We start from the raw sequence: 20789 nt of genomic DNA on the forward strand, positions 1-20789 counted from the left end.
ATTCCAAGCAGGCTCCCCACTGAGCATGGAGCCCAACCCGGGACTCCATCCGGGGACCCTGAGATCATGATCTGAGCCGAAACCAAGAGGCAGAGGCTTAACCGACTGCACCACCCAGGCACCCCTGGGTGGGCACATTTTAAAATTTTGCTTGATAATGTCACATTATTTCCCAAAGCCGTTATGTCGATTAAACCTCTTCACGCAGAGTTTCGGCATTTGGTAATCCCAGATCCGTGGGTGTCAGTCTCAGAGTAGGAGAGCAATGCTGAGTCTGGTTCCTCATCTTGTGGCTAGAGGGAACTGAGGTACAGAAGAGTGATGTGATGGGGCCGAGGTGTGGTCACCATTCAGGGACAGAGCCGGGACTCAAACCCCAAGCCCCCAGAGTCCCTCCACACTGCTGCCTTGGCTCATTTCTCTCTCTCCTCTTCCCTTCTCAGGCTGAGGCCCCAAGGAGTGGCTGCTACAACCTATCGAGCTATTTCCAGGGTTGGGCACAGCACTCGGGCTGACCCGGCCAGGGTCCCCTTTGGGCCCTGAGGATGCGGCTTTTCCGCAGACGCCACATGCCCCTGCGCCTGGCCATGGTGGGCAGTGCCTTCGTGCTCTTCCTCTTCATCCTGCACAGGGATGTGAGTAGCACGGAGCAGGCCACTGAGAAACCATGGCTGAAGTCCTTGGTGAGCCAGAAGGATCACGTGCTGGACCTCATGCTGGGGGCCGTGAACAACCTTCGAGATTCGATGCCCAAGCTCCAGATCAGGGCTCCCGAGCCCCAGGAGACGCCCATCTCCACAAACCAGTCCTGCCTGCCTGGGTTCTACACTCCAGCTGAGCTGAAGCCCTTCTGGGAACGGCCACCCCAGGATCCCAATAGCCCCGGGGCAGATGGGAAGGCATTTCAGAAGGACAAGTGGACACGCCTGGAGACCCAGGAAAAGGAAGAAGGCTATAAGAAGCACTGTTTCAATGCCTTTGCCAGTGACCGGATTTCCCTGCAGAGGGCCCTGGGGCCAGACACCCGACCCCCTGAGTAAGTAGCCCCCAGAGTCCTGGGGGGAGGCCAGGGTTCTGCCCTAGGTGTGGCTGGTGTGGTCATGGCCATGGGCCAAATGCCAGGTAGAGAGCTGCTGGTGATTGTATGATATGGGCAAGGATTTCCTCTAAGCCCTCCCTTCTTTTCCTGACCAGTGCCCTTATCCTCGGCCTTGGTATTGTGGTCAGGCCAGAGGCCCAGGGAGACCGTGACAGTAAAATGACCAAGGTGATGGGATACAGAAGGAGGAGTTCAGGTCCCAGGACCTGGCACCAGGGTAAATGGGAGGGATGATTCCAGATTGCAGACTCGATGGCCCGCCCTCTGCGGAGGCCTGCCCAAGAAGAGCCTGTGGGACTCTGCCATTGAGCTGTTGAGAAAGGGCTGTTTCCGGACAGGAGCCTGGATAGTCAGGACCATCCCTCCACCTCCTGGCTTCCCTCTGTGAAGGGCCACAGAACCAGGAATTCACTCCAGCCTCCATGTGGAGCCATTTTTACTTACCGCCCCGGGCAATGAACCAACACAGAGATCTCTGAGCTCCAAGCCTCACTCTGAGGCTGCCATGGCCTGCTCATGTTGTCCTCAAGTCATAGATTTTGTCTGTCCCAGCTCAAGAGTTAGATCCTTTCTCGCCTTTTCTCACATGGCAACCCCCTTCTTGAGTTCATTGAGTACTTAGTGCTGGAACCTAGGGGTCCTCAGACTTGGACCAAGTATCAAAGTCCTAGATGGAGGGGCCACTCGGAGTTCTCAAGAGCTCCTCAGCAGGGAAGGGGTGTCAGGCAGGAGGGCAGCCAGGGGAGGAAGTTGGGGAATCATTTCTGGAGGATTCGTAAGAAATCTGACAGCAGAGGGGGGATAAGAAAGGCCATCAGGGGGCGCGTGGGTGGCTCAGTCAGTTAAACACCTGCCTTCAGCTCAGGTCAGGGTTCCAGGTCCTGGGATGGAGACCCGCATCCACATTCGACTCCCTGCTCAGCGGGAAGCCTGCTTCTCCCTCTCCCTCTGCCGCTCCCCCTGCTTCTTCTTCTCTCTCTCTCTCTAACAAGTAAAATAAAATCTTAAAAAGAAGAGAGAGGGAAAAAAATAGACTGTCAGCCCAAATGATTCCCTGAGGTCTAGGATTCTCAGCATCCTACCCCCAGCCAAGGCGGAGTGTCAAGAGTGTGGCCGTGTGGCCACCTACTCAGGGTAGCTGGAGCCGATGAAGACACAGAAAAGGTCACAGGAAATCACGTGTGATGATAGTATCAGATTACAGGGAATTAACGAGGAAATGGGTTAGAGAAGCACTGTAAATTGTAAAGAAAAGAGCCTTTTTCTCTCCTGGAGTATGGAAATTGTAGTCACTTTTCTCAGATGTCAAATTTGCCCTTTATTACATCCCCTTGGGGACCTCCAGATTGGATTACACTTTCTGCAGCGCACACATTACTGAGGAAGAAAGAGTCAGCCCTGGGAACTCCTGGAGCAGACAAGAGAAGTCAAGGGGAGGGCAAGGGAGCGCTCTGCCTCAAGCTGGGGCACCGAGCCAGCAGTGGGGCAGATGGGGTTTGGAATGGGTTCGCTAGGACCTGTGCAGAGGCTCGGGTTGGTGGAAGATCAGAGTGAGCCAGGAACAGGGAGCAGCTCCTCCCAGCCGCATGGGAGAGCAGAGGACAGTGATGGCAACCTGTGGACAGGGACCTCCTACCCCCAGAGCTCCTGAGGACCTGGAGAGCTGTATCAATGCTTCCATCCTCCTAGATGTGTCGACCAGAAGTTCCGCCGCTGCCCTCCACTGCCCACCACCAGCGTCATCATCGTGTTTCACAACGAGGCCTGGTCCACACTGCTGCGAACTGTGTACAGTGTGCTGCACACTGCCCCTGCCATCCTGCTGAAGGAGATCATACTGGTGGATGACGCCAGCACTGATGGTGAGGCTGGAGGGGGCCCCGGTGGGGGAGCCATTGTCTCCCCTGGTACTCCGGAAGGAGGGCGGGTCCTCTGGGGAGAGCACGCACCCCCACTACCTGTGACCTGGTACCACTGCTCATCATAAAGGCCAGGAGCAGGGAGAAGGAAGGGGAGGGAGAGGAAGGTAGGAGCAGGGGCCACATAGACCACATTCCCAGAGCCGAATCTTATTCCCATGTCAGCCGGTGAGCTCCCAAAGCTTTGCAGTTCTGGTTTCTGAGACTCTTAGAGCTGCCCAGCGCAACCCCCCGTCAGAAATAGTGGGAGAAGGCAGGGCAGTGGGTGGCGATGCGCCTTCTTCTCCATTTCCTACCTGCTAGAGCGCTCTTCTGCTCTCCGAAGAGTGCCTCAGAAGATCTCTTTGCTGTAGTTGATGAGAGGTAAATGAGGTTGCTACCCAAGCTTCCACCCTTTAAAGAAATTCCACAAATTTCTACTGAATACCCCACCTGGCATCGACCTAGGTGGAGGGGATACCATGACAAATGACAAATGGGACAGAGCTGCCCTGTAAAAGCCAACAACGTGCATAGGTCAGAGGGCCGCTTACGACACCCAGGAACTCAAACCCTAGCCCTGACTCTTCCGAGCTCTGTGACCTTGGGCAAGATCCTTACCCTCTCTGAACCTCAGCTTCCTCTTCTGAAAATGAAGACAACTGACCCCCTCACATGATGGGCGAGGGCTCAGAGATGGGAATAAAGGGAATAATTCACACGCCACGGAGTACTTAGCATTGAGTAAGCGCTCCATTAGCATTTGTTCCAGTTTATTCTTTGTATGGGAGCCATGCACCGGCAGGGTCCCTAGCCAGGTGTTATTTCTGTGTGGTGTGCCCAGGGTGGCCCACGGTGGCGGCCGGATGGAAGCACGCTTGTCTGGGGGAGAGAAGAGGCTCACCAGGGCATTCCCAGAGGAGAGAATGGCACAAGCAGAGTTCTAGAGACATAGGTGTGTTTGTGAACTATTGAGAGGTTGGATTCGGCTGAAGCTGAGGTTTGTTGTAGGAAATGACACTAAAAAGATGTTGAATTGAAATTCACACCGTGCTCAGAGTATTTATTGAGGACAAAAGTGAGTCATTGAAAGTGTTTAAGCTGGAGAATGATCTTGTCTCAGAAGGGTGGCAGCTCTGGGAGAGGGTGAATATCAGGAAGGGAGGCAGAGGACCCCAACTCTGGAGAGGAAGTTCTTAGAGTCACCCGAGAGTGGGACAGTGGGCCAGAACGGGGGCAGGGGCCGTGGGACCAATACGTTCCCCTTAGGCTTGGCACGGCCTTCTCCTTATAGCACATGGCATATGTGTCTCCCCTGGCATATCCTCCGGGGCCTGTGCTCCCTTCTCAAGGGCAGGACCTGACCCCACACTTCCCAGTGTATGCCCCGAGTGTCCTGCTACCTTCTGACCTTCCCCAGTCTCCCTCCTGCCCTAGAGTAAGGCTGATGCCAGAACAATAGAATGGGGCGAGGCAAGGGGTGGAAGGAGGAGCTGAGTGTGAGAACCGTGTCTTCAGGGTGGTCACATTTCCCCCGGGAGAAGAGACACCCAGCAGGACCACTTACAGAGCAAGGGCAAATCAGCATCAGGGATGCAATCATAGGGTCTGTGGATAAGGAGCTAGAGATTGGTCTTCTGGAAGGGAGGAACAGAGAGTTTGCCAGACATGGGAGGGGCGTGGGAGGGCCCTGCAGGGAATCTCGGTAGCAATGGGATGGTTGGAATGAGAGCAAGGGTATCAGCTGTCCTTCCTCTCAAACTGGGTTCTCTGGAGACCCTTCTCCCCGCAGATCTTGGCTGCCCAACTGGGCGATGGGAGTTCTAAACTGTTTCGGCTTGCCACCTGTCAGAATTTTGAGCATCCAAAAGGGAGAGGTCTTCTGACCAGGCAAGACAAGTGACATAAGCCAGGTCGGCATGGGTGGCCTCTCAAGGGCACGGCAGCCTGTGCCTAGTGGGATGGACTTGGCAGTGGCCTCCACGGCTCCTCCAAAGGGCCTGCCCCTAGCCAGCCCCCAGACATGTGCTTCCATTCTCTCTGGCTCTCTGAGAGCCAGTTCTAATTACCCTCAGTCACCTGCCTAAAAAACCTAAAGCAGGCCTTCCAATTCTCCTTCCTATTCTTCTGCAGCCTGGCCTCTTTGAGAATCTGTTACAACTCTGGTCCCTCCCTAGAAGAGTGTACACTTGTTACACCAAGGTGCACACACCTACGTTTTTTGCATGTAATTCCAGGGGATTTGCTGACCCTATGATAACCCCACCTCGAGACCTTTCGGACCCTAGAGGTGTTTCAGTAGTGGTCAATTCCTCGGGGGAAAGGGGAAAAACTCAGATCCGTGGCCAGAAATTGCCGTGGTCCACAGCGGGATAAAATTGCCCACATGTTTGACCGTTGGATCCGATTAACCGGCTCCCATTACGCATAAAACAAGGGCTGTGTCTCTGTGGAAACACAATGTCCACGCTCTTGTGCCCTCCTCCCCTGGTGCCCAGCAGTAGAGGTATGACCATGAGGACACAGACGTTTGCTACTGGCCTGAGAGGCCTGGTGCCAGGCTGGGGCTCTTTCTCTTTCCCCCTTTGGAGTCCGAAGCCCAGGCACAGATTTCATTCCTGCATGGCCCATTCAGCAGCCTGGTACGCTTCTAGTCTGGCACACTCTTCGAACTTCTCGAAACTGACCCTTGAGGCCCACGGGTCCACCATGCCCCCAACAGGGTGTCCCTGTGTTGAAAGCCCTTCCCAGCCCCTTGGGGAGTCTGAGGGGGAGGGAAGCTAGACCTCCCTCCTGTGGGAGTTTGCTAGATGGATGGAAGGAAATCAGATACACCTGCGACCCAGAGAGTCAGGAAGTAAACAGGATCCTCAGTGAGCAAGTTCCTCAGGGAGAGAGGGGTGAGGAGGAGGTGGTGGCCACTGGGGGGGGGCGGGGGGCGGTGCTGTAGGAAGGGAAGGAGGGAAGGGCAGCCCTAAGGACACACACTGTGAAACCCAGGGAGGAGACCTTTTGGGGAGCACTTGGGATTAGCTCAAGATTTCCATGCCCCCCCTTCCATCTCCCCATGCTGCTCAGAATTGGAGTGACAGGTCCTCTCATGGCCTCCTAAACTCTTAGTAATGATGAAGTTCTAGAACCCAGGTGAGGTTTGGTGGGCTGAGGTCCGGAGCCGATGACCAAGAAAGAATTCTTGAGACATCTTTGGTGCAAAATGGTGGTTTATTAAAGCACGGGGACAGGACCCGTGGGCAGGAAGAGCTGCTGCCCCGGGTTGTGAGGGATGGCAGGTTATGTACCCTGCTGTTGGGGGAAGGTGAGGGGAAGGAAGGTTTCAGTGGAGTTTTCATATGCTAAAGAGGGCCTACAAGGTGCCAGGATGTTCCAGGCCTGCCGAAGGCCTTGCCCTTGCTGCTGGATCAATGTTGTCTTTAGACCAGCCATTAACATTAAGATAGTTGGGAGACTTTTTGGTGGGGTGTCACAATCCTGCTATCAATCGTCTTTGTTAGTGAGATTTAGGACATTTGTAAGCCAAGGGAGACTCCTGTCTAGCAGGATTGTGAGCTCTGCAAGTTAACTATTTGCTTATTGTTCATGGCAGTCAGGGCTGCCTGAGGGATGCTACACTTATGGAGGGGAAAGGGTGAAGAGGGGGTGCAAGGCGCCAGCTCCTGCTTTGTCCTCGGCCAGCCTCGTGCTCCCTCATCAGTAATACAGGTCAGGAACTGTTCAAAGCCTCTAATTTTAGCTGAATTACAACCTCCAGGGTGGATTTCAACAGGTAAAGTTGCTTTATCACTTCTCTCTCCTACCTGCGTGCATGTTTTATAATATAAGAAGGCCTCTCGATTGTAACTCTGGGTCCCAGATTTTCCAGGAAAGCTTCCATTTTGCTGTTTCCTTCTGTTTCTGCCCATAGAGAAATTCCATTTCCACATGTTAATTGCATCTGCCTGTCCTCCTTACACCTGGAAGTGGAAAGTGGCCGCCAAGGAATCTGGACCAGTGAATCGTAGAACATTCCCAAAGGGTGTCATACTTGTTTATTTCTCCTTTTATCCTTCCAAATGGATTAATCAAGAAAAAATTTCCTTAGATTCAAGGCTGAAAAGAACACAGATGTGCATGAAAACAGAATAAACACAAACAAAACAGGAAAAATGAGTGAGGAAGTCCTGCCTACAAGAAAGGCTTTTCTGTTGTTCTTTTCTAGCTTTTTCGGAAGCCAAGGAAGAGAAGGGGGAGCCCGCAAGAGAAGAGTAAACAAAAGCAGGCGTTCACTGATTTGCTTAATAAGTATTCTTTTTTAGTTACCTAAAGGGCACCACACCCTGGGCCGGCCCCTGGGGCTACAGCAGTGAACCTGCTGGGCAAGGTCTCTGTCTTCATACAGTTTACTTTTTTAATGGAAAAGACAGAAAATATATAATTTCAGATAATAAGTGCTCTGAAGAAATTAGAGGAAAAAGAAAAAGAATGCAGGATGCAGGATGATGGGCTAGTGAGTAATCAGGGAGCTGCTGTAGTCATGGTAACCAGGAAAGGCTTCTCTAGCTGGTCGCTGCTAAGTGGAAAGCCCCTGAGGTTAGGTGTGTTAATGGGGCAGAAATAAGGCAGCGAGGCTGTAGCGAGCAAACAGACAAAAAGACCACTGGTACAAAGTGAGTTGAAGAGGTGAGCAAAACTGAATCCAAGACCTTTGTAAGCAGTGGTCAGTGTTTGGATTTTCCCTGTGTGTGTATCTGTGTGTGGTAAAATAGGCATAACATAAAATTTACCATCTTAACCATTTTTAAGTGTGCCCTTCGGTGACATTTAATACCTTCAAATTGTTGTGAAACCATCCATCATCACCAGAACTCCCTCATCTTCCCAAACTGAAACTCTGTACCTTTTAAACAATGACTCCCTCTTCCCTCCTTTCCCCAGCCCCTGTCAACCCCCATTCTACTTTCCTGTCTCTATGAATTTGACTAAGTATCTCATATAAGTGGAATTATTCAGTGTTTGCCCTTTTGTTTCTGGTTTATTCTACTTTACATAATGTCTTCAGTGTCCTCCAACTTTGATTTCAGCTCAAGTCATGATCTCAGGGTTGTAGGATCAAGCCCCACATCAAGCTCTACGCTCAGGTGGGAGTCTGCTTGTCCCTCTTCCTCTGCTCCTCCCCCCACTCATGCTTGCTCTCTCTTGCTCTCTTTAAAATGAATAAATAAAATCTTTGGATTCCACATATGAGAGAAATCATATTTATCTTTCTCTGACTGACTTACCTCACTTGGCATTATTCCCTCTAACTCCAGCTGTGTTGTCGTGAATGGCAAGATCTCATTATTTTTCGTGGCTGAGTAATATTCCATTGTATATATACACCACATCTTCTTTATGCATTCATCAATTGATGGACACTGAGGTTGCTTTCATATGTTGGATGTTATAAATAATGCTGCAATGGGGCGCCTGGGTGGCTCAGTGGGTTAAGCCGCTGCCTTGGGCTCAGGTCATGATCTCAGGGTCCTGGGATCGAGTCCCGCTTCGGGCTCTCTGCTCAGCAGGGAGCCTGCTTCCTCATCTCTCTCTCTCTCTCTGCCTGCCTCTCTGCCTACTTGTGATCTCTCTCTGTCAAATAAATAAATAAAATCTTTAAAAAAATAATAATAATGCTGCAATGTACAATAAGATTTTTTGTTTTCTTCAGGTAGGTATTCAGAAATGGAACTGATGGATTGTTTGGTACTTCTATTTTTAGTTTTTTGAGGAACCTCCATACTGTTTTCCACAGTGGCAGCCTCAATGTACATTCCCACCAACAGTGCACAGGTTTCCCTTTTCTCCACATCCTCTACCAGCACTTATTTCTTGTCTTTTTGATACTAGCCATTATGACAGGTGTGAGGTAATATCTCATTGTGGTTTTGATTGGCATTTTCCTGATGATGAGTGATGTTGAGCATCTTTTATTCATGGGTCTGTTGGCCATCTGGATGTCTTTTTTTTTTTTTTTTTAAGATTTTATTTATTTATTTGACAAAGACAGTGAGAGAGGGAACACAAGCAGGGGGAGTGGTAGAGAGAGAGGGAAAAGCAGGCCTCCTGCCAAGCAGGGAGCCTGATATGGGGCTCGATCTCAGAACCCTGGGATCATGACCTGAGCCAAATACAGACACTTAACGACTGAGCCACCCAGGCACCCCCATCTGTATGTCTTCTTTAGAAAATTGTCTATTCAGGTCATTGGCCCATTTTTTAATCAGATTATTTGGTTTTTGGTGTTGAGTTGTATGAGTTCTTTACATATTTTGGATATTAGCCCTTTATTGGATATATGATTTGCAAATATCATCTCCCTTCCAGTGGGATTGCCTTTTCATTTTGTTGATCCGTTTCTTCTCTGTGTAAAAGCCTTGTGGTTTATTGTAGTCCCAATTATTTATTTTTGCTTTTTGTTTCCCTTGCTTGGGGAGACATATCCAGAAAAAAAATATTGCTGAAGTTGATGTCCAAGAGATTACTGCTTACTTTTTTTCTTTTAAGGAATTTTATAGTTTCAGGTCTTATATTTGGGCCTTTAACAAACCATTTTGAGTTTATTTTTGTGTACAGTGTAATAAAGTGGTCCAGCTTTACCCCTTTGCATGTTGCTATCCAGTTTTCCCTACACCATTTATTGAAGAGACCTTTTTTTTTTTTCTGTATTGTATATTTTTGCCTCCTTTGTCATAGATTAGCCCTATAGGTACGGGTTTATTTCTGGGCTCTGTATTCTGTTCCGTTGATCTATGTGTCTGTTTTTGGGCTTTGAACACTATGACTTGCAGTTTGAAATCTGGAATTTTGATACCTCTCTCTTTGTTTTTCTTTCTCAAGATTGGTTTGACTATTTGGGATCTTTTGTGGTTCCACGTGAATTTTGGAACTATTTGTTCTAGTTCTGTGACAAATGCTATTGATATTTGCACTGAATCTGTAGATTGCTTTGGGTAGTAGGACATTTTAGCAATATTAGCTCTTCCCCTCCAAAGCATGGTATATCTGTCAATTTATTTGTGATTTGCTTATTTATTTATTTGTGATTCATTATTGTGATTTCCATTTATCTGTGATTTATTTCGACAATGTCTTATAGTTTTCAGGTCTTTCACCTCTTTGGTTACATTTATTCCTAAGTATTTTATTCTTTTTTTTTTCTAAGTATTTTATTCTTTAAAAAAAAAGAGAGAGAGATTTTGTTTATTATTTATTTATTTATTAGAGAGCACATAAGTACTGGCTGATTGACTGATTGTGGTAGGTGAGAAAAGGGAAGAATCCAGCATGACTTCTGGGTTAAAGCCGCTGGAGGGATGCTGGTACCACATCCTGACTCTGGGAGACTAGAAGCAGGCAGGTTGGGAGGCAATCTGGATCCATTTTGAGCATGTTAGGTTTGTGGTGCTGTTAGACTCCCAAGTGGAGATGGCAAGACCAGGAGAAAAGACCTAGGAGCCACCTGCATATAGATGCTAGTTCAGACTGTGGGACTGAGTAGTGCGTGTGTGTTCAAGGTCACAGGAGTCTCATAGACACCAGTCATGAGGAATGGAACTGGGCTGGGGTTGTTGAACCTGAATTAGGAGGCAAGCGTCTGGGGAACCTAAGAGAGTTTAGATGGGCTCACCTGTGTCTCCACAGTCAGCTCCGCTCATATCTTGGACAGATGTCTGGTGGGTCCAAGGGTGTGACAGGAAGGAGAGGCATTCCTTAGGGGAGTTGTCTCACTCCCCTAGAAGGGCGGAGGGCTCATGCTTCGAAGCCCCGGTCCAGCCTAACCATCTGAAACTGGAAGGAAGGCGTGGGAGAAGGGCTTTGTAGAGCCTAGCACCCCCTGGGGTTCACAGCTCAGTGCTTCTCAGTCTCTCACCACAAAACCCACTTCCTATGATGCTTTGTCCTTGGGTTATCTCCACCACCATGAACTTCCTCTGCACACAGTTAGGTAAGTTCTCAGGGGAAACATCAGCCATGCTGAGAAGGTGAGGCTCCTGGTTGACGTTCCCCCCTCCTCCTTCCTGTAGAGCCAGCACATGGGGCGCTAGTTGGATTATGAGCCCAGGAGCTTCCTGAGGGCAAGACCCAGACCAGGCCCGTCCCTGCCCTGGATAACGTCTGGCATCTGGGCGGTGTGTGAGCACATGTTTGGAGAGCACTGGACTGCTGAAGCCAAATGAGTCCTAAATATCAGGGAATATACCCAGATTTCAGAGCATTTTAATCTTCATAGAAAAGATTAAGTAAGAAAGTCGACATGTAAGCACCCAGTTCAATGGTGGACACATGGTAGGTGCTCAAGTATTTGGGCATTATGTGTGGCCAGGAGGAGAAATCAATCATACTCCCCCAAAATTAATTGAGTTCAGGCCCCACAATTTGTATAACACTGCATTTGAAGCAAGACCTAAGCACCGGCTGATCCCACAGCCCCACACAGAAAGGTCACACACTTTTTTTTTTTTTTTTTTTTTTTAAGATTTTATTTATTTACCCGACAGACAGAGATTACAAGTAGGCAGAGAGGCAGGCAGAGAGAGAGAGGAGGAAGCAGGCTCCCTGCTGAGCAGAGAGCCCAATGTGGGACTCAATCCCAGGACTCTGAGATCATGACCTGAGCCAAAGGCAGAGGCTTTAACCCACTGAGCCACCCAGGTGCCCCAGAAAGGTCACACTTCTGTCATGCCTGCCCTCTGCCTCTTCTGAAACACTAGGCCACTCCATTCTGCACAGTCGGGAGCAGAACCGTGGCACAGATGAACCGTAGAGCGGTAAATAAACCATAAATAAGATTCAGAGTGGGTTTCAACATGGATTGTTTCAGAAGAGAGCTATTTTGAAAGCCTTGAGGATTTCAGAATGAATAGCAGTGTTATGAAGTAAACCCTTGTCACAGAAGGAGCTGGAGATCTCATCAGAGCTATCCTCCCCCCCACCCCCAAATTCAGGATGGTTGCACCCATTACAGGCTCCCCAGCCCTGCACAACCCCGGCGGTTGGGGGGGGGGGGTCACTGATCTCCCTGCAGTCGCCACTTCTCTGAGCGGCAGACTCACCCTGTGACCGCCACAGGGCCGACACTTGGTACCTGGGTTTTTAAAATTTAATTAAAAAGCTGCTCAGTATCTTTTCATCTTCTTAAAGATTTCTCCATGCAGAGGGGTTAATAAAGAGGATTAGAGCACGACTGCTTATGGCTGACCCAGCAAGCCAGAAATCAGTCTTTGTGTGCTCTACCTGTGCATTCACTTGGGAGGGCCCCGGAGACAGGGAGTCGGGGTCCTGAGAAAGGACTGCCGCAGCCCCCCAGGTGTGGGGAAGAGAGGAGACTGGAATCCCAATTAGGAAAGATGGTGGCTGAGAAGATGCAGAGACCCAGGGGCAGCTGAGTGCCTTTGGCAGAAGTTTATCCTTGACTAGAGACCAAAGAACCACAACTCCGAGGTCCTGACTTGGAGACATGGGGGGGAGGGGGGTTGGGGGGGCAGTTCCTAGGTAAACCAGCACAGGATCGGCCCAGTGGGCTTGGTGGACACAGGCGCTGGCCACACCCAGGGAATTGCCTCCTTCAGTAGGTGTCCGGGCCGGTGGGAGCCCCAGCGCACCCAGCTTGGTTGCTCACCGTGGGGGAGGGGGGCGCGGGGTTCACCACCCAGCGGTGAGCCAGCACCAAGGAGGCTGTCCCTTCCAGACTACTTAAAGGAGCAACTGGAGCAGTACGTCAAGAAGATGCAGGTCGTGAGGGTCGTGCGGCAGGAGGAGCGGAAGGGTTTGATCACTGCCCGGTTGCTGGGGGCCAGCGTGGCCCAGGCGGAGGTGCTCACCTTCCTGGACGCCCACTGTGAGTACAAGGGGACTAGCCTCGAACCCGGGAGGCCTGAGGGTGCTCCCGTCCCGCCCCCCTCCCGCACCCAGGGGGAGCGAAGAGCAGGAGGGGCCAGGGCATCACCAAGGTCCCTGCTATTTCCTGGAGTAAAGGTGGCCTGGGACTCACTTTAGCTAGCTTTACATGCCCTCTGCTCATCCCAGCCCAAGGATGTGCTCTGGAGCCCCCAGACTCTCCTCTCTCTTCCTTGCTTGCTGGGTACCTCATTCTGAGCACAGCCCGCAGAGAGGCCTCCTGTCACCCATGGGAACTAGTTTGTATGGAGCTCTCGCATAGGGCCACACAGAGTGCAAAAGGCCTTCTCTTTGCCCCAAACCCAGACACCTCCCCGCCGTTGTCCGGAAAGAAATTGTTCCCTGAAAGCGGTGATACGTATTAGGGGAAACTCTAGACTCAGAGTCAGGAGACCTGGTTTGGCCTTCTGGCTCTGCCAGTAACTGAACCTCAGTTCCCATTTGTAAAGTGGGAATAAAGATACCAACCTTACTGACCAACAGCCAGATAAAGTAATCTCTACCGTTCACTGAAAATCTCAAAGGGCTAGATGAGTGAAGTGGATTATTATTCCAGAACCAGAGCTGAAGCTTGAGGTGCGGTCCCTCTGGAAGAGGGAACACCCCCTTCTGAATCCACACTTGGAGGGCTGATTCAGCCGAGAGGCTGGAAACCCTAAAGGTCACCCATCTGGGTCCTTCCCTTCAAAGTTACCTCCACCTTTTGGTTGGGTGAGGGGGTTAGGTAGGAGGGCTTCGGGAGATGTTTCTATGCTTTCTACAATTGTGGCACTTGCCTCCATTTCTCTAACACTAGGGAGTATCGGGAAGGTTCTCTTGCCCTCCTGAGTCTCCCTATGGGTGTGGGGCCTAGGCTCAGCTGGGGCACAACCCTGACTGCTGTCTTCTGGTCCCGACCTGCAGGTGAGTGCTTCCACGGCTGGCTGGAGCCCCTCCTGGCTCGCATTGCTGAGGAGGAGACAGCGGTGGTGAGCCCAGACATCGTCACCATAGACTTGAACACTTTCGAGTTCTCCAAGCCCGTCCCGAGGGGCAGAGTCCACAGCCGTGGCAACTTTGACTGGAGTCTGACCTTTGGCTGGGAGGCTCTCCCTGCCCATGAGAAGCAGAGGCGCAAAGATGAGACCTACCCCATCAAGTAAGGACCGTAGCCTGCTGAGCCCCCAGCTGGCTTCCAGGGACCCGGGCCGTCTTAGGTGCACGTGTATTAGGCACGCCACGAAATATGTGGTAGAGCTTCCTTACTCCTCATCTCCTCTGAGGAGGGTACTAGGATTAGCCTGCTTTACAGGGGAGAACCCAGCCTCCTAGGGAAAAGCAGTCAGCCTCAGACAATGCACCTGGTGGAATGAGGATCCAAAGCCCAAGCCCCTAACTGGGGCCCTGCGCTGCCTCCCACTATGACCCACCGCTCTTCTTCACCACTTACTTTGTGCCAGGCAATAACTGAGGGCTTTACATAGCTTGTCTCCTTATTGCTACCCACATGTAGAAGTTCATGACAGGTACATACAGAGGTGCAGAGAGATGGGGGGTAGAGGCCACTGTCAAATTGCCCTTGTAATAGCGGGCCTTATACTCCCAGGTCACTGTCTTTGAAAGGCCTGGAAACATTGAAGGAAACTAGATCTGTGTTTAGTTGTTTGCAGTGAACCAAAGCCGTGAACTTTTCCTGTAGAGGGGCAGACAGCAAGTCATTGGGGTCCTCCAGCCACGTACAGTCTGTTGCACATTCTTCCTTGTTGGCTTGTTTTCATTTAACCACCATTGAAAAGTGTAAAACTCATTCTTTGCCCAGCGCCTTATGAGGTCAGGCCCACTCTGGCCTGTAGGCTATACTAGTGTGCCCGCCCCTGAGCTATGGTGTGGATACTTGAAAGTTTACCCACTGTTTTTTGTTTTTAAATATTTTATTTATTTATTTGACAGAGACACAGTGAGAGAAGGAACACAAGAAGGGGGAGTGGGAGAGGGAGAAGCAGGCTTTCCGTTGTGCAGGGGGCCTGATTCAGGGCTCGATCCCAGGACTCTGGGATCATGACCTGAGCTGAAGTCAGAGGTTTAATGACTGAGCCACCCTAGTGCCCCAGTTGACCCACTGTTTCATGCCCAGCTGGGTCTGCCCCGCATTCACCCACCTTGTCCTTCCCTCTCCAGATTGCCCTCTGGCATTGTTAGGGACCACAAGTTTATTTTATTTTATGTATTTATTAAGTAGGCTCCGCACCCAACACGGGGCTTGAATTCATGACCCTGAGACCGAGAGTCGTGTGCTCTGTTGACTGAGCCAGCCAGGCGCCCCCACAAGTTTATTTTACCAGATGCCTCAGCCAAATGGAGCTGGGGAGTGACTTGTAGAGAGTGCTCTGGTTTGGGATTGTCTGTGCCATTTTTTTCCCATACTGATCAGGAAACCTAACTGAATATACATCAGGGATGGAGGGAGCAAAGGTTTGGGATCGGTAAGCAGAGAGGTTAAGAGGGAAGGATTGAAAGGAGGAGAGGGTTGCAGTTCCTTCCCCTCCGCAGGCCCAAATCCTAAGAAATGCCACCCAGAGCTTCAGTAGACCCCGTGGGTGCACAGGGAGGCATCCCATGGTCCCAACCAGCCAACTTGCTCTGTCTCCATTAGAAGGAGGAAAAGAAGCAACCGAAGAGGGAAAGAAGAAAAGAGAGGGCAGGAGAGAGAAAAGGAATTGGAAGTCCCTACCGACCCAGCACTTCTTTCATGGATGTCTTTTGTTTGGTGTGCACGGCAACAAAGCCCCCCTCCCCAAAATGGGGGCCAGGCACACAGTGGCAGTCAGGGACAGGGCACCTGGCCCTCGCCCATCACTGCTGTCCCCTGCTCCAGTGTCTGAGGACCATGCCACTAGAAGACAAAGCTCCAGTGTTTGAGGAATGGATTTGTTTCCTGGTGTAGGCGCCCTGGCCGTGTGCATGGCTTACCCCGGGCGTTTTGCATGGTAGCCCACCAGGAGGCCTGTGGGCAGTAGCCTCCCATCCTCCACTCTCAAAGCTGGCAGGTGCCTAAGAGGAGAGGTAAAGGGCCCAGGAAGTACAGGGAGTTGTCAGAGGGTATTGGGTGTGGGTCTACATTGAAGTCCACAGGTAAGGTCTATCCTCAGAGGTAATTTGTCAGCGCCTTATAGCTCAGAGACACCTCTCAAGGCCAAGAGACGGCCCAGGTCAGGGAGACCCTCTAGAAGAAGCAGATTAGCTCCAAAGTAATCATCTGGAGTCCCAGGGCTCTCTGAGCCTTGCCAGGACTTATGGTGGGGGAGGGCTTAGAATGCCTGGGAGAGGCCAGAACCAGGGACGGAAAGCCTGCCTGACTGAGCATGAGAGTCTCCTGAGTGAAATTCCTTCCAGAAAGTGGCTCTGGGAGCTAGCTCCTACTTCGGGAACCACAGGGGGACGCCAAGGTCAGGCTCCTGGACCCATCAGTCCAGTCTGGTGAGCACTGATGGAGCGCCTGCTGTGTGTAAAGCACTTTGTTAGGTTCTAGAATTACCCAGAAGGTTTCAGTCTCTTGCTGCTTGAGTGTAGCACCTGGAGCCACCCACTGAGGGCGGCAAAACCCCATCCAAGCCAGGCTGGCCAGGGCGCAGCTGCCAACAGCTAATGGTTCTATAGAGACTCCTTGCCCCAGCCTTCCTCAGTTTCTGACCCTGCACTCAACTCTTAGCCCGGCCTCTATTATGAGCAACATGGTATGTGAGGTCTAGGAATGAGACTTTTTTTTTTTTGCCCATTTTGCTTACAGTGTATCTGTACCTCCCTGCCTTCGTCAGAAAGCCAGAAGCTCCTTGGAACCTCCAGATTTACCCATTAGTCCAAATAGAGCTAAATTTCCCCTCACTTCCTCCTCTGTTTCCAGGAGCATCTCTTTTCAGTTTTCTTGGCTCAGAGCAGCTGGCAGCTTTCCCCCAAAGCTAAAATTTCTGGTGCAGCAAGACTTTGCCCTTCTAACACCATGGCTTTCTAGTCCCTAGAAAAGGACCAGGGGTTTCAAAACAGAATGGGGTCCATCTGGGTCATACCACTCATTCATTCATGGTTTGCACCCTCTTTTGAAGACCGCTTCACACAGCTTCTAATAACTGAGTATCGCCAGTGCTCTAGGAACTTTGCTGCCAAAAAGAAGAGGATGGTGTGCCTCTCCCATCGGCTGCTAGACTGAGCTCTCAGCCAACGAGAATTTTCTTGGCTGCCTGCCTCACGTGCAGCATGGGTCCCGGCGGGCCGTGTTTGACGTAACATGCCAGGAACAAATGAATGAGTGGCTTTTCAAGAGGGATGATAATACCTCTTTTCTTGGCCTGATCCCAGAAGGTGGGAAGAACACAATAAGGCCCCGTGCACGTTTGCTGAATGAATAAGTTAACAGAAGTGGGGCTGCACCTCCCAGGAAAGAAGAAAGGAGGCGGGGGGAGGGGGGATGGACAGGGAGGAGGAGGTAATCGAGGTGGTGGGTGGTAGGCTAGCACCAAGGCCACAGCTTTCCACACCAGGCTTCTGCTTGTTCTCCCCCACAAAGATGCACGTGCTTCTCCCTCTGTCTCCACAGATCCCCGACGTTTGCCGGCGGCCTCTTCTCCATCTCCAAGTCCTACTTTGAGCACATCGGTACCTATGATAATCAGATGGAGATCTGGGGAGGGGAGAACGTGGAAATGTCCTTCCGGGTGAGAGTGAAGAGGGCTTCATGGGGGAGCCACCGTGGCCCAGGGGACAGCCTAAGCCCCTGTCTCTAAGGCCGTGGCAGCCTCTCGGGGGGGGGGGGGGGGGGGGTTATCACAGCTGGAAATGGACTTAAAAGGTTGTTTGTTTCCCGTCCTGGTGGCACCTTTCCTCTGCTCCCCCCCCCACCCCCCGTCTGTGCAGGGAGGGTTTTGGGAATCAGATTGGACAACTCAGAACAAATTACTGAGCTCCTCAGAGGGAAGGGATGATAGTGGTAAAGCAACTGGACATGTGGGGCCTGGTGATGTCTTTCATGAGGTCTGTGGGAAAAGTGTTAGGGTGAAGGTGGAACAGGTCAGTCAGCAGTCGCTGTCCTTCCTCAGGAAAAGTCGGATTTCCCCCTTCCAGGTTAGAGGACACAGGCCCTGGTGGCCTTTGAAGTTTTCCTACTCTCTGCTCACCAAATTCAGCATCACTGAAGATGGCAACCCAAACTCTGAGGGATTCCGGGAATAAGGCAAATCAGGATTAGGTTAGGAAGAAAGAATTTCCTCTTCACGAAGTCCGCACACATCCCCCACGCTAAGGGGAGAGGTAATTAGCAAGTAGATGAGTTCGTGTGTGAAGTCACTTCTCACAGTGCCATAGTAACACCAATGCCTGTGTTACTATGACTACGACCGTGTATTTCTGTTGCTGCCCTACTAAAATGAATAACAACATGCCTACTAACATAAAACCTAAGAAAGAGAGAACCCAGGTGGGAGGGATGTCTTAAATCATTCCACTAGCCTAGAGAAGCGTCCCCAGGTCAGTTCTTGTAGCTCTCAGGGTTCTGATTCTAGGCTCGTTCATGGGCCTCCGCCCTCCATTCAGTGTCCTGGGAAGGTGGAGTGCTGAAGGTTCAGGTGACCGGGCCAGCCCACCTGGAAATGGACTAGCCTTACTACAAGTGATGCAGTAATGTTCTAATTGGATCACAAGTGTATCTTGATTCGAGGGAGCTGGAGTTTCCCATAACACCTGGGTAAGCTGACAAAAATCCCAATTACAGGTCAACAAACCAAGGGACCAAAGCTCTGAGTAGGTATACAGACACAAAGTTAGCGAACCGTCTTTTCTCTAAAATGGGCCCTGACAACCCTTAGGATCCTGCAAACCTCCATTTGTGTAAATCAGAGTTGAACTAACATCATAGAGCATAGTCATGGCCTAGGAAGACTCCTGGTCCATGTCCTTTTTTCTAGGAGAGAGAGCAGCATTTCCCTGACCCTAGCACCTGGGATTAGAACAGCTGCTTGGGAGGGGTGGGCAGTGACCAGTGACCCACGACCCCCCTGAAAGCCCTATCTTGTGTCCTCTTGTGGCAGGTGTGGCAGTGCGGGGGCCAGCTGGAGATCATCCCTTGCTCTGTGGTAGGCCACGTGTTCCGTACCAAGAGCCCTCACACCTTCCCCAAGGGCATCAGCGTCATTGCTCGCAACCAGGTGCGCCTGGCTGAGGTCTGGATGGATAGCTACAAGGAGATTTTCTATCGGAGAAATATGCAGGCAGCGAAGATGGCCCAAGAGGTGAGAGGAAATGGTACTCGGGAGGGGTTTGGGTGAAGAAAAGTGCAGCAACCCAGACCCTAGTCAAGGGGTTAACGGTAGAGGCCCGCCCATCTCTACGCCCGCAACACCAGTGCCTCCCTTTACCCCTCAGACCCTGTGAGCTAGAGCCCAGGGAGGCCTGAGTTTGAAGACGGGAGAGATTTGTCGTCCCCGCCTGGAGAGTCCTGGCATCTTTTAGGAGGGGAGGGAGAACTGATTTGAAGAACGTCTCACAGGAGGAAGGGGTCTGCCCTGAGAGGCTCAGAATTGATGTCTGGGTGAAAACTGACAGGGGAGTCACAGGAGATGCGGGAGGGAGGAGGCTATGGGCTGGGGTCCTAAAGCCAAAGCGGGGGTGGCAGGGGCGCTTAGATGTGGGGCTAAGCCAGTAGCCCCAACAGGTCCCGAGCAGGAGACCCATTCTGGAAGAAGGGGACCCCAGAAACTGGGCTACTTCTTCTGTACGAGCAGGTCAAGGCCGGCTGGGACTGACTCTTTGGGGGCTGGCTTGGTTGACAGAAATCCTTTGGGGACATTTCGGAACGACTGAAGCTGAGGGAACAACTACATTGTCACAACTTTTCCTGGTTCCTGAACAACATCTATCCAGAGATGTTTGTTCCCGACCTGAAGCCCACCTTCTACGGAGCTGTAAGTCTCCCAAGCCAACTTGCCCACCCATCATCGTAAGAAACCCCCACCCCCAAGAACGGTTCAGGACCATTTACCCCACCCAGGGATGGCAAACAGGAATCAGTTTCTACTCCTTACACTCCTTTACTCGAAGGAAGACTGGCAGGCTCCTTTGGGGCTTCTAGAGATAACTAAAACCTGATAAGGGGGAAACAACCCCTAGGCAGTGGTTCTCATTCACCTGCATCAGAATCACCTGGAAGGCATGTTGAAACCCGGGCTTCTGATTCAGTAGGACTGGAATGGGGCTGGAGAATTTGCGTTTCTAACAAGTCCTCAGGGGAGACTGACAGTCTGGGGATCACACTTGGAGAATCATTGCTCGGAAGGAAATTCCCGTGTGTCGAGGACTTCTCCCAGAGACCTGGCAGCCTGGGAGGTTCCCCAGCCTGCCCATGCCCAGCCTCTGGGCTCAGCACCTCACTTTGCTATTGTCTCTAGGGGTGTGGGTTAAGGAGCAGAGGAGAATTCGAGCCACACAGATTTATTCTAGTTGAGCCCCACACGACAAACCACACTACTCCTAACGGTGCCATTCTGGTTCCCCTCTCTGCTCGCCGCTCTGCAGATCCGGAACCTCGGCACCAACCAGTGTCTGGATGTGGGTGAGAACAACCACGGGGGGAAGCCCCTCATCATGTACACCTGCCATGGCCTGGGTGGCAACCAGGTATGCGCCCCCCCCCAGACCCCCACCGTACCGGGCAGGCCCCACTGAAGCCTGCTTCTGGAACAACTCCTCTCTCCACAGGCCTCTTTTATCCACTCAAGATAGTCCTTTCCTGGGGCGCCTGGGTGGCTCTATCGGTTAAGCGTCTACCTTCGGCTCAGGTCATGATCCCGGGGTCCTGGGATTGAGCCCCGTATGGTGGCAGGGGGGCGGGGGTCCTG

At 51.4% G+C, this 20789-nt stretch overlaps 1 protein-coding gene across 12 annotated transcripts in view; it reads left to right on the forward strand.

The window, feature by feature from the left end:
- The window catches only part of GALNT6 (polypeptide N-acetylgalactosaminyltransferase 6), a 35508-nt gene that overhangs the window by 11534 nt on the left and 3185 nt on the right, over window positions 1-20789 (forward strand). For 11 of the 12 annotated variants that reach the window (XM_004774719.2, XM_045073390.1, XM_004774722.3 and 8 more), the window contains 8 exons: window positions 444-1036; window positions 2789-2961; window positions 12719-12868; window positions 13831-14065; window positions 17498-17615; window positions 18984-19184; window positions 19725-19856; window positions 20467-20568. In XM_004774719.2, coding sequence (XP_004774776.1) covers window positions 546-1036; window positions 2789-2961; window positions 12719-12868; window positions 13831-14065; window positions 17498-17615; window positions 18984-19184; window positions 19725-19856; window positions 20467-20568 — 1602 coding nt within the window. In that variant the 5' untranslated portion in view covers window positions 444-545. Of the gene's footprint in view, window positions 1-443; window positions 1037-2788; window positions 2962-12718; window positions 12869-13830; window positions 14066-17497; window positions 17616-18983; window positions 19185-19724; window positions 19857-20466; window positions 20569-20649; window positions 20730-20789 lie in introns of all 12 variants that reach the window. The other variant, XR_001176688.2, reaches the window with a different exon arrangement.

Source organism: Mustela putorius, unplaced genomic scaffold (genome assembly GCF_011764305.1).
Source record: "Mustela putorius furo isolate JIRA1106 unplaced genomic scaffold, ASM1176430v1.1 tig00537227_pilon_pilon_pilon, whole genome shotgun sequence".
Taxonomy (NCBI): domain Eukaryota; kingdom Metazoa; phylum Chordata; class Mammalia; order Carnivora; family Mustelidae; genus Mustela; species Mustela putorius.